We start from the raw sequence: 13,599 nt of genomic DNA, 5'->3' as shown, positions 1-13,599 counted from the left end.
GTTTTTTCCGGTGCCTCTGCAACAACGTTCGGACCCGTTTTGTGTACCACTAGACAGGTGAGCAGCATCGTAGCTGGTACTCACGGCTGATATCGAGCATTCTGTGTCCACGGCACAGTGAGGAGGTCAACAGTGCTGTAGCTGGTACTCAAGGCTGATGTTGATTAACATGGAGCATTGTCCTGACACAAGACTATGCCTGTCAGCAGCATCGTAGCTGGTACTCACGGCTGATGTCAGGCTACGCATGTGCATCGTCTATCTCACAATGGCAAGGCAAATGAGCAGCACCAGAACTGGTAAAGCTGTTACCAATGGTTGTTGCCGAGCTCGAGGGATGCATTACCCGTGACACAGTAGCAGGTAGGTGAGCTGTGTTGTAGCTGGTACTCACAGTTGATGTCGAGCAACACAGATGCATTATCCATCACACAACGTCTAGGCAGGTGAACAGGAAAATGGGACAGTGCCTAAACAAGTCAACAGTGCACGAGATGGTACTCAAGAAAGATATCGAGTAACACGGATGCAATGTTCATTGACAGTGACTAGACAGGTCAGCAGCGCCGTAGCTGATACTCACGGTTCATGTCGAGCAGCACTGCGGCCTCCTTGGGCGGGCGGCGGTCGTTGTTGGAGGCTCTGCAGCGCAGGCTGGTGAGGAGGTCTGCCCTCGTGAGGCCGTGCATGGTGAGCTGCGCGCGCACCCGGCCCTTGCCCACCGCCGACGACTGGTTGCTCACCAGTCGCTCTTCCCGGTACCACTCCACAATAGGTGCTGGTTTGCCTGCACATCACATATCTCTTGTGATCAAAGCTCATAAGTAGGCTAAGTTCAACAGAAACCTCCCAGAGGCCAAAATTATAATCGATGGACATCGTTGTCTTTCTGCTATACGGGGTGAATAAGCAGTCACATTGCTTACTGTCAGGCGCAGGATGTCATGTCACCAGGTAACGGACTGTTGGGTTGGGTTGTTTGGGGAAGGAGACCAGACAGCGAGGTCATCGCTCTCATCGGATTGGGGAAGGATGGGGAAGGAAATCGGCCGTGCCCTTTCAAAGGACTGTCATTGGGTCAAATGTCTCTAGCGACGGTGAGCCTTCGTATGGTGATACTGTTTCTCATCCAACTATGGGTAAGAGACCCATAAGTCCGTAATGATGGTGAATCTTTGTATGACGACATCGTGCACCACCCAACTACAGTGACGTATACTTGATAGATATGGTTTTAAGAGGACTCGGTAAAGTCACTGACTTGTTCTCAAAATGATGTCCTCCTTATATCAGTATTATGCTTTGAGACCTTATACATGTGCCGCTGAAAGCTTAAGCCATTATCTGCCAATTACTTCACGAACCCTTTTACCCTGAATACAGGATGCGTGCATCTCTTTGTCCTAAAAAATCTAATAGTCCTGCAGTTACAGTGGGTATGTCCATAGGGGAAATACTGAAGCGACGGGCAAATAATCTTACTTCCTCCTGGGTTTTTGATCATTTTTGACATTGAAGCTTCCTGGTAGATTAATCTGCCAGGAATTTTCACATCAGCGTACACTCTGTTGCAGAGTGAATATCTCATTCCGGTCATTTTTGACATTCCTGGAAATGAGCCACGGTGGACATAATGTAAAATCCTTCAGTCAATTTTTCAATAAAAGAAGAAGATGATGACCAATTAGCCAATACGGTCGATCTAGTCTTCTCGAGGCTGTGGGTACTGTGAAAAGTACTTGCTCCAGTAGAGAGCTAATGAGCTCCTATGAGGTAGTGCATATATTCTAAAGATTTCACAAGTAATTTGTATATAGTATTTGTTCTTAATTGTTCATTAAAAAGCCTGTCGCTCTTTAAACTAGTATGAAATTTAGCCTTCCCATTAGCTGATGCGTCTCCAACGGCAATTGAAAATCATATTCTCAAATGCCGTAGAGAAATATTGTATTTCATTTGGTCAATGAGTCAGGTATATCTAGCCATATCACAAATTTAGTTAAACGGGACAAGTTTAGTTGTTTGCGTGACTTAAGCAGACAATAAAAATAGTGAGGCGAAGGTTACAGTTTAATAATGAGATCACCAGAAACAGATGAGGCAGAAAATCAGAAGTAGTATTTATATACTTAATTGTCGTAGAGTTTTGAAATGGTACCTAGCGTATGTATGTCGCCATCTTAGGAACATAGCCCGTTGCGTTGCTTGAACCAGTTAGTTCTATAAGAATGGAATATCTCTACAAGGAATCAAGGAAGTTTATGTCGATAATTCCGCAGACAACACGGTGTCATTTAGATATGGCATACAATTTGTAAAATACATTTAGTTCTTAACTATGAGGAGTCCTTATGCGACACCACAAAATACCACACAAGAGTTCGAAAAGGCCTAGTTATTTTCGTCAAAATACTATCAATACTGTGAAGATATGAAGATTGTGGTTGAGAAGCCTCTGAAGTGTAACAGAGTGATAGTTAGATATTATTCGATGGCTGAGTCGTTCGTGTATAAACACTCGTAAGCCAGTAACTGAACAAGACATTCTACATTCACCCTGCGTGTTTTATAAAGAGATAATAGTCACTGAACAGGAACCCACTGTAATTTTCTACTTAAAAAGATTCAGCCTTTCTACAATATTGAGAGTGAGAACTAGTTCCTTCTGGCGACTGCTATGATCAAAGCTGATAGTTTACTCGTTTTTTCGTATAGTTTGAGAACCTCTAAAATAAAGTAAAAATCTTCGTAACAGCATTGCGCCTCTTAGAAGCTATTCTGGCGAACCATGGAAGATGCCATGATTGCATCACTAACGAAAAATATCATTTCTGTCTTTTATGTATTTCTTACATATGCTAACTTATCTTGTATACAGAACATTGTCATTAAAAAACAATCTCAATGATTGTGAAATCTGGCTGCCCAAAATTTATCCAAAGTGAATGATTACTTTTTGGGACATTGATCGTCAGTGACAAACAAACGATATCTTTTTGTACATTCAGAAGAATAGAATGGAAGATTAGATTTTTAGACGTTTAGAAGCGGGAATAAATGCCTCTCAAGGACACGGCAAAATATTTCACATAGTTATCACTAGCCAGCTTGTAACTGTGAGAGGTTTTAATTTTTTTAATAGGAGACTCTGATGTGGGCACTGTATTTACCAGCCGCTATAATGCGTACCACTTTCCTTACAGCAATGGAAATTCATATCTATGATTACACCATGAAGGTACTAGGTACTCATTAGTCGTAATTTTTAATGTGGTTTTTAAAGGTGGGTTGGACGCTATGCAAAAAATGATGAAGAGCTTTCACACCACCAACAGGATGGAAACCCAGAAGTTTTTCATCAAACGTGTACGCTGGAATGTCTACATCCCTACATATGCCAAAAATATCTTGCTGAGTGGAAGGAGAGCGAAGAACGCTATCGGAATATTGAGAATGAGATGAGGATTGGTCTCTGAAGGAGAACAGAGAAGTACATATGAAATGCATTATATGCACTGTTTGGCACGATGAAGATGAAATCAATGCAAGTCATTGAAACACAATGACATAATTTTAAACCGTTCAGGTAATGCTAAACACTCAGTAGCAAGTACTTGATAAATGCGATACTACCTCACCAATTTTCGGGGGCTAGAGAGTGAACAGAAATAGCACAGAATCGGGAGAAAGATCAACTGACAAAAAACGGAATACATGTTGAGTTAACGAGCCTGTAATAGATGCTGTCTTTCTTTTATTTCGTTAAGTAAGTACTGGGATGAGGTTGTAAAACAATTTTTATGCTAAGTGAAGAATTTATCAGAAGGTGAAAGTTAATATGCCATAAAATTTTTTGATGAACAGATTACGAAACATATGGTAGGATATGTGAATGCTAATGCTGAAGAGTATCACAGGTACTCTAATGACAAGGTAACCAACAATGTGATTACTAGGTCATAGGAATGGAAGGTAAATACAACAACACTACTGGAAACATGGAGCAAGTAAATCAATTCAAACACCTCTAGGTATCTTAAACAAGAACGGGATGACTTGCAGTAAATAAATAAACTCTAGAATATCAATTTCGAAGCACGCAGTTAAGTGGAAGAAATAAGTAATATGTGAAAAGCTGATCTAAATCGAAAGAAAATCTTAGTCGGATAAATGGAGTGTGATTTAGTACGGATCAGAAACATGGACGACAAAGAAGAAAAGTGGAAAGAGATAGAGTATAGAGGAAGTCGGAAAAGGATACGCTGGAATTAAAAAGCCTAGGTGTTAATACATGACTCTTATAGGTTATAGTAGCAGATAGCTTATAAAACGGAACTACGAGGTTGTTATGTATTGACAAAAAGAACAGCAGAATGTAGAGAAAGATGGACAGTCAATATAGTGTAAAGAAAGACTGACAACAACAAAAAATGCTGATCAGTGGTTCACAGTGCGGACCAAAGACCGCACGGAAGATACTCTGAAGTAAGATCAAGCAACTACTCGCCTTGTGCAGATACAAAATTCCAGCCGGCGCAGCACAGGCCGCAGTGTACTGACCTCCAAAGACGTCGCAGCTGAGGGAGAGACTGGAGCCCTCGGTGTAGGGCCCCACGACCGATGTCCGGTTGTTGCCCTTCTCGTCCACAATCACCAGGTCTTCCGGGGGCTCTGGGACAGAATCAGAACTGCATTTCTTTGCTGTGTTTCCTCTGTAACGGCACATTAGAGTTCAGTAACAGTAGCATAATTAATGAATTTAAATTCTGGAAACTAATTGGATGTCAAAGCGCGCTATGAAAGGTTAGACTGAAATTACACGTCATCATAAAAGGAAGCGTAAAAATAAATTTTAAAAGCTTAATAATTTGTTTGCGAGGACACAGGGTGTTACATAGTGCAATCGTTGTATAAGTCTCAGCAGCGGAAAAGTAGTTTATTTATTACTAGTGTTCTCTAACAGATACAGGAAAATAAAGAAGTAGTCAGTAATATATCATATTTATGACACATTATTACACATTTATGACACAGTATTAACACATGCTTAATCTTTCATATTGGTTCCGACGTACTGTTCGATTTAAATTCACATCTTGTGGATACGTTCTGCGTTTGTTTTGTTTCTGGTGTACATTCGTATTATATTGGTAGGCATTTTTTAGTTGAATATAAATTGTTGATACATATTTCTGTTATGTAAAACTTTTATGATGTAAAATTATAGTAAACTCACTTACGTGCTATTTCCAGTTAGGAGTAATCATTATGTGTGCTTTAAAGCGAAGGGGAGGAGAATATTTGAGACCTGATAGATGGAATGTAGATACGTTAATGTGGACAGTTATAAAATACCGTTAGATAATGTGTTGGCTTGTGGTATTTGCATTGCGATTTGTGGGAAAGCAAGTCAAAAGAGGTGCTTTAACTCGCAAGTGCAAAGTGAATTCGGATCGGAGAGCTACAGTAGAGCAATAAAGTTTACGTAGGCTTGAAGCATGTGAAGTTTGGTGGCTGCTGGACACTGAATTAAACAGTATAGTTGGAAGGGGTGTTAAGAGACACTTACTACTACGAATTAATAATAATGTTAATGAGGGAGCAACGTGTATACTAACTGTTGCCTGTGAATGAGCTATGCAGATGAAGATATGCCAAATTTATGGAGCATTTTAATTTGAGAACTATATTAAAAATGTAAAATAATTGGGAGGGTATAGCACAGATGTTGTGAGGAGTGGAATAATAAAGAAAAATGCCCATATTGTTTTAACAAATAAATTTAACCAAGCGTTTACTCTTTACTACTGCAAGATACTGTTCTTTCTAAAATCACACGAAAAATTATATTTAGATGTAATTCTGCATTTGTTCAAAAACTTTTCTTTACTTCAGTTCAGTGAATCGATAATGTTCTCATGTAAGTGTGTTGTTGCACTAGTTTTCTACGAAGGTTGCTCAAAATGGACACCGAAAGCGGCCATTTATAGAAAATAATAATTAGCAGGTATACTACAAGAGAACCGCAGATCACGCAGTAACCAACTGCAGCAGGTGAGAGAGAGATAGTACGTGCGATAAACGCATCGATGGTCATGGATGCACTGAAAGTGACCGATACTACAGGAAGTTTGATTTGTTTAGCAGGATATAGGTTAAACGTAAAAACTACTCAAGGTAGACCTTTACTAAAAACACACACACACATATACACATTCACGCACACACACACATACGTTACATAATCAACTACTGATAATTTTGAAATTAGATTCTGTAATAATGAATTATCTTTATATCGTTTGACGAGAATTAAAGAAGACTATACTTTTAGCTTAGCTTTGACCAAAAGGATGAGTTTAACTAAACGGAAACTCATTTACCTAGTGATTTGATAAACAAATCGCCTCAAATATTACAAGCATTCCACACTTACAGTTAACATTATAAACGGATCTCAGTCATATCTTATGCATACTGTCACTGCTTATGATGTTGTTGTTGTTTGTTGTGGTTTTCCGTCCAACGACTGGTTTGATGCAGCTCTCCATGCTACTCTATCCTGTGCAAGACTCTCCATCTCAAAGTAACTACTACAACCTACATCCTTCTGGATCTGCTTAGCATATTCATCTGATGGCCTTCCTCTACGATTTTCACCCTCCAGGCTTCCCTCCAATACTAAATTGGGGATGCCTCAGAACCTACCAATCGATCCCTTCTTCTAGTCAAGTTGTGCCACAAATTCTTCTTCTCCCCGATTCTCGTCAGTACCTCTTGATTTGTTACGTGATCTATCCATCTAACCTTCAGCATTATTCTATTCTCTTCTTGTCTATTCTATTTATCGTCCATGTTGCACTTCCATCCACAGCTACAATCTATGCAAATACATTCAGAAAAGACTTCCTGACCCTTAAATCTATGTTCGATGTTAACAAATCTTCCTTCTTCAGAAACGCATTCCTTGGCATTGCCAGACTACATTTTAAATCCTCCCTACTACGACAGTTATCAGTTATTTTACTTCCAAAATAGCAAAGCTCATTTACAAATATTAGTGTCTCATTTCCTAATCTAACTCCCTCAGCATCACTTGATTTAATTCGACTACATTCCATGGCTAGAGGACAAATGTAACGATTTAGAGGCTTCTCTCACTAGGGGTAAGATAGATACAGCCTACAGGAAAATTAAAGAGACCTTAAGAGAAAAGAGAACCACTTGTATGAATATCAAAAGCTCAGATGGAAACCCAGTTCCAAGCAAAGAAGGGAAAGCAGAAAGGTGGAAGGAGTATATAAACGGTCTATACAAGGGCGATGTACTTAAGACAATATTATGGAAATGGAAAAGGATGTATATGAAGATGAAATGGGAGATATAATAGTGCGTGAAGAGTTTGACAGAGCACTGAAAGACCTGAGTCGAAACAAGGCCCCGGGAGAAGATAACATTCCTTTAGAACTACTAACAGCCTTGGGAGAGCCAGTCCTGACAAAACTCTACCATCTGGTGAGCAAGATGTATGAAACAGGCGAAATACCCTCAGACTTCATGAAGAATATAATAATTCCAATTCCAAAGAAAGCAGGTGTTAAGTCCGCAGCTCGTAATCGTGCGGTCGCGTTCTCGCTTCGCGCGCCCGGGTTACCGGGTTCGATTCCCGGCGGGGTCAGGGATTTCCTCTGCCTCGTGATGACTGGGTGTTGTGTGATGTCCTTAGGTTAGTTAGGTTTAAGTAGTTCCAAGTTCTAGGGGACTGATGACCATAGATGTTAAGTCCCATAGTGCTCAGAGCCATTTGAAGAAGGTGTTGACAAATGTGAAAATTACCGAACTATCAGTTTAATAAGTCACGGCTGCAAAATACTAACGCGAATTCTTTACAGACGAATGGAAAAACTAGTAGAAGCCGACCTCGGGGAAGATCAGTTCGGATTCCGTAGAAATGTTGGGACACGTGAGGCAATACTGACCCTAAGACTTATCTTAGAAGATAGATTAAGGAAAGGCAAACTACGTTTCTAGCATTTGTAGAGTTAGAGAAAGCTTTTGACAATGTTGACTGGAATACGCTCTTTCCAATTCTAAAGGTGGCAGGGGTAAAATACAGGGAGCGAAAAGCTATTTACAATTTGAACAGAAACCAGATGGCAGTTATAAGAGTCAAGGGACATGAAAGGGAGGCAGTGGTTGGGAAGGGAGTGAGACAGGGTTGTAATCTCTCCCCGATGTTATTCATTCTGTATATTGAGCAAGCATTGAAGGAAACAAAAGAAAAATTTGGAGTAGGTATTAAAGTCCATGGAGAAGAAATAAACACTTCGAGGTTCGCCGATGACATTGTAATTCTGTCAGAGACAGCAAAGGACTTGGAAGAGCAGTTGAATGGAGTGGGTAGTGTCTTGAAAGGAGGCTATAAGATGAACATCATCCAAAGCAAAACGAGGATAATGGAATGTAGTCGAATTAATTCGGGTGATGCTGAGGGTATTAGATTAGGAAATGAGATACTTAAAGCAGTAAAGGAATTTTGCTATTTGGGGAGCAAAATAACTCATGATGATCGAAGTAGAGAGGATATAAAATGCAGACTGGCTATGGCAAGGAAAGACTTTCTGAAGAAGAGAAATTTGTTAACATCGAGTGTAGATTTAAGTGTCAGGAAGTCATTTCTGAAAGTATTTGTATGGAGTGTAGCCATGAATGGAAGCGAAACTTGGACGATAAATAGTTTGGACAAGAAGAGAATAGAAGATTTTGAAATGTGGTGCTACAGAATAATGCTGAAGATTAGAGGGGTAGATCACATAACTAATGAGGAAGTATTGAATAGGATTGGGGAGAAGAGAAGTTTGTGGCACAACTTGACTAGAAGAAGGGATCGGTTGGTAGGACATGTGTTGAGACATCAAGGGATCACCAATTTAGTATTGGAGGGCTGCGTGGAGGGTAAAAATCGTAGAGGGAGACCAAGAGATGAATACACTAAGCAGATTCAAAAGGATGTAGGTTGCAGTAGGTACTGGGAGATGAAGAAGCTTGCACGGGATAGAGTAGCATGGAGAGCTGCATCAAACCAGTCTCAGGAATGAAGACCACAACAACAACAACATTCCATTACTTTTGTTCTGCTTTTATTGATGTCCATCTTATATCCTCCTTTCAATACATTTCCCATTCCATTCAACTGCTCTTCCAGGTCCTTTGCTGTCTCTGACGGAATTACATTGTCGTCGGCAAACCTCAAAGTTTTTATTTCTTCTCCCTGAGTTTTTATTCCTACTCCAAATTTATCTTTGGTTTCCTTTAGTGCTTGTTCAACGTACAGATTGAACAACATCGCCCGGCGCTTGACTTTATGCCTTAACATCATCGACGAACCTAAAGGTTTTTTTCTTCTTTCTGTATTTAATTCCTATTCCAAATTTTTGTTTTGTTTCCTTTACTGCTTTCTCAGCATTCGGATTGAATAATATTGGGGAGTGAGACAGGGTTGCCCCTGTCTCACTCCCTTCCCAACTATTGCCTCCCTTTCGGGCCTCTCGACTCTTATAACTGCCATCTGGTTTCTGTACAAATTGTAAATAGTCTTTCACTCCCTGTATTTTACCCCTGCCACCTTCATAATTTGAAAAATTGTAGCCCAGTCTACATTGTCAAAAGCTTTCCCTAGGTCTACAAATGCTATTAACGTAGGTATGACTTTCCTTAACCTAGCTTCCAAGATAAGTCGCAGGGTCCGTATTGCCTCGCGTCTTCCCACATTTCTACGGAATCCAAATTGATCTTCCCCGAAGTCGTCTTCTACCAGTTTTTCCATTTGTCTGCAAAGTACTTTGCAACCGTGATTGCTCGGTAATTTTCACACCTGTCAGCACCTGCTTTCTTTGGAATTGGAGTTATTATATTCTTCTTGAAGTCTGAGGGAATTTCGCCTGTCTCATACATCTTGCACCTCATACATCTGCTTATGACATCGTATAGTTAATATCCATTCGTACATCTGGTTTGTCTAATGCACTTTTGGTGTGCTTGGTGGCATATGAGTGAGAATATGTGTACGCAAGCTATGTATGAAAACGTGAAACAAGATTTAAGAAACGAGTTGCTCACCTACAACATGTTGAGTTTAGTTAGCTTCCAATGTGTTGAGCAACAGTTGAACTACGTCGATCCAGTCAGAATTCTGGGAATGTACTGAATAATGCCCTTTTTTGAGTACCATACAGCAGTTTACAGAAGAGAATAGCTATAGATTTTCAAGAAACATTCGACATTATAATCGCTACACAATAACTTGTCAGTTTGGAGAAACAATGACCACCTTGTTGCTGTCCTAAGCTTCCAATAGTCGGGTCTGTTTGCAAATTTTTGTATTGTTTTGAAAGGTTTTCCACATTCATCTTCTCGAAATATTGCTCTGGTTTGATACACAAATCCATACTGAGAATTATAAGATTTAAAAATAATGCAAAGAATCCATTAACATGATCAGATGTGAAGCTCTGGGAGCAATAAGTGTGATATAGGCAACAACCCAGTAGAATAAATAATGTTTGATATCAGTATTACTTTCTTCCACTTCGAATAAAAATAAGTGGCACATTTTGCTTCATAGTTTTTCGATATCCTAAATTATTTTGCATAATCGATCTGATTTTCGTCTACCAGAGATTTTTAACTTCAAATGTTAACCTATCTTGGGCATAAAAATAAGAGTATCTGTTGCGAGTATTGTGCAACTTTTTTCTCTATCTTGTTTTACTCGACATATTTAATTATATGAGGATGTAATTTCAGATCGTTAAATCAATGACGAGCATATTAATAAAATAAAAACTTGTACTTTGTATCTGCTGTTGAATTATTATTACCTTTTTGGCCTCAGAGTAATCTACCTTCAACACATTTTGAGTGAATAAGTATCAAACATTTGAGACACAGTAAGTTTGATGTACTTGTGGACCGTTAATGTTCCCTGGGTAAGAAACTACTAGTACAACACAATATCTACTGCACGAAAAATATTTGCAAATTTAGAGTGACAACTCAGGCTAAGCTTATCTTGCACATGCAGGTAGAGTTGCGTGCTACTTGACGCTTTGTGAGGAAGCTGTTTTACAGTTTAATTATTCTGGACTCTACAATTGTTCCGTGATTACATGGTCCTTACTCCCTTCTAGCAGCGTCTAATTTGCCTGCGCCAACGGACCTTTGATTCCACAACACTCTGTGGCTGACAGAAGACTAATCTGTATTCAATGGAGCTTAGGCAAAGGAACAACTGACAAATGTTAGCAGACAAGAGTCCGATAATGTAGCAACTGTTTAGACAAAATATCTCCCCTGACTTATCTTAATATTTCCAGGAAGAATTGAGTGTATTACGATGTATACGATGTAATTTAAATTAATATTCAAGTCAGAATCTCAACTGTGTGCAAGAGCGTTGCAAATCTGATGAATGTCTTATTCTTTTGTGCAAGTGTTCTAGTGTAGGCTACTACAACAACAATCGCAAAAAAATATCTTGATATCCAATTGTTTACGTAATATATTTTAAACCCTTATGGCCATTTACAAGGCGCTAAAAAGGACATAACTGGTAGCGGCACCTTAATATTAACAAAGCAGGAAGGCAGTATTCAAGTGACAATTTTAATGTTGGTGCATCTATAATGTTTTTCCAGTAATCATGCTCATGACCGAAAGGAAACTGACACATCGCTCCCTAAACAACGGGGGTCTTTCCCACTTATGCAGAGTGAATCAGAATTCCACCGACACACTATCTGAGGTTGTTCACGGATATTTTCCGACAATTTTGTTATAGGGTAGTTAAGGTCTCTGGCAGTTCATTACAGAAAAGTTTCATTTCTTTTGGAGAGCAATGGATAGGTCGCGTTAGTCCTATTTCGCAACTAACAATGTCACCAGACTTGAAGCCAATGGTCTTCTTCTTCTTCTGAGAGCATTTGAACGACCTAGTTTACCAGACTCCGGTAGCCATTCATTTGGTTGTAGGATTGTCGTAGCAGCGGAAGTAGTGCACTGAACTCTTGGGATTCTTGGACGTGTAAGACAGTCGATGGTGCGTCGCTGTAGACTCTGACATGATCAATGTGGTCGAAATTTCAATAATACCTGTAAAATAACAGCCTGCATTTGTTAACATGTTGTACTGTACGCTGACATAATACTGTAATAAAAATGTGCGTGTTTCGTGTGACTGTTGTTGCACTACTCTGTGTTGTGTGTCGTACATTTTGGTTTTTGAATATTATAATCTTATTCTCAGGTTTGGAGGTATTCTCAGAAATAGGGGAGATTGCGGTAACAAACCGAACCGAATAACTAATAATTATATTAATATTCTGTAACGAGTCGCCAGAGGCTGTTGGTCCCTAATACAAAGATATCCAAACTATATCCCTGCACAATCTTTGCAAGTTTGTCGGTGGAGTTTTGGTTCACCTTGTACCACTGAAACGAACACATGAAATGCATTGTACCTATCGGAGCAAAACATTAAGCAGACGTTGGTTCACTTTTAAGAAACTCAAGTAACAGTTTATCTCGGTTCCTCTTTCCTGTTCGACTACAACAGTCTCGGAACTTAGAATGTCTTTTCTCCATAATGAAGGGAAGTCTCTCACTCCATCCTCCTATCCGGTAAAACGACATTATTTTCAGGGTAAATCGTCATGGTGCCAGGTTTTCGAATCTCATTTCTGGAAGAGCTCCTGGCGCACTTAGTCAAGAGCGACTGCCAGCATCTAACAGCCCCTCTTACGCATCATCATCGCAATAGTGTACATTAGAATGGTATTCTGTAGCAATCATTGCGTGAAGTAAGTATGATTTGAAAAGGCAGATTTGCTTGGGAAAACTCCAAACTGAGGAAGTAGCTGTGAAGAAGCCCAGTAGAACAGGAAAGAGCTTCTTTACGCAATATATTTTGGTTACGAAACTTAAATATCCAAATTTTCAGAATGCAACATGTGTACACAATACTTTGTGGTTGAATCGTGTCACAACCTCTTACTCAAGGCACAATACTGTTTACTGTAAGTGATTTTCCTAGCTGAGCTTTCCAAGCATGATTTAGACACTACCTGTAGCCCTCCGCTGGTCCACATCTCTCTTGCTACAGGGTGTTTCAAAAATGACCGGTATATTTGAAACGGCAATAAAAACTAAACGAGCAGCGATAGATATACACCGTTTGTTGCAATATGCTTGGGACAACAGTACATTTTCAGGCAGACAAACTTTCGAAATTACAGTAGTTACAATTTTCAACAACAGATGGCGCTGCAAGTGATGTGACAGATATAGAAGAAAACGCAGTCTGTGGGTGCGCCATTCTGTACGTCGTCTTTCTGCTGTAAGCGTGTGGTGTTCACAACGTGCAAGTGTGCTGTAGACAACATGGTTTATTCCTTAGAACAGAGGATTTTTCTGGTGTTGGAATTCCACCGCCTAGAACACAGTGTTGTTGCAACAAGACGAAGTTTTCAACGGAGGTTTAATGTAACCAAAGGACCGAAAAGCGATACAATAAAGGATCTGTTTGCAAAATTTCAACGGACT

General features: G+C 39.7%; 1 protein-coding gene across 1 annotated transcript in view; it reads right to left on the bottom strand.

Moving 5' to 3' along the window:
• The window catches only part of LOC126260710 (hemicentin-2), a 695,733-nt gene that overhangs the window by 261,845 nt on the left and 420,289 nt on the right, over positions 1-13,599 (bottom strand). Inside the window, exons 4-5 of the mRNA XM_049958047.1 lie at positions 4,561-4,671; positions 584-787 (exon numbers count right to left, since the gene is read on the bottom strand). Of these exons, the coding sequence (XP_049814004.1) occupies positions 584-787; positions 4,561-4,671 (315 nt within the window). The remainder of the gene's footprint in view (positions 1-583; positions 788-4,560; positions 4,672-13,599) is intronic.

This window comes from Schistocerca nitens, chromosome 5, assembly GCF_023898315.1.
Source record: "Schistocerca nitens isolate TAMUIC-IGC-003100 chromosome 5, iqSchNite1.1, whole genome shotgun sequence".
Taxonomy (NCBI): domain Eukaryota; kingdom Metazoa; phylum Arthropoda; class Insecta; order Orthoptera; family Acrididae; genus Schistocerca; species Schistocerca nitens.
The sequence above is the reverse complement of the archived record's forward strand: the minus strand, read 5'-3'. Positions and strand labels throughout refer to the sequence as shown.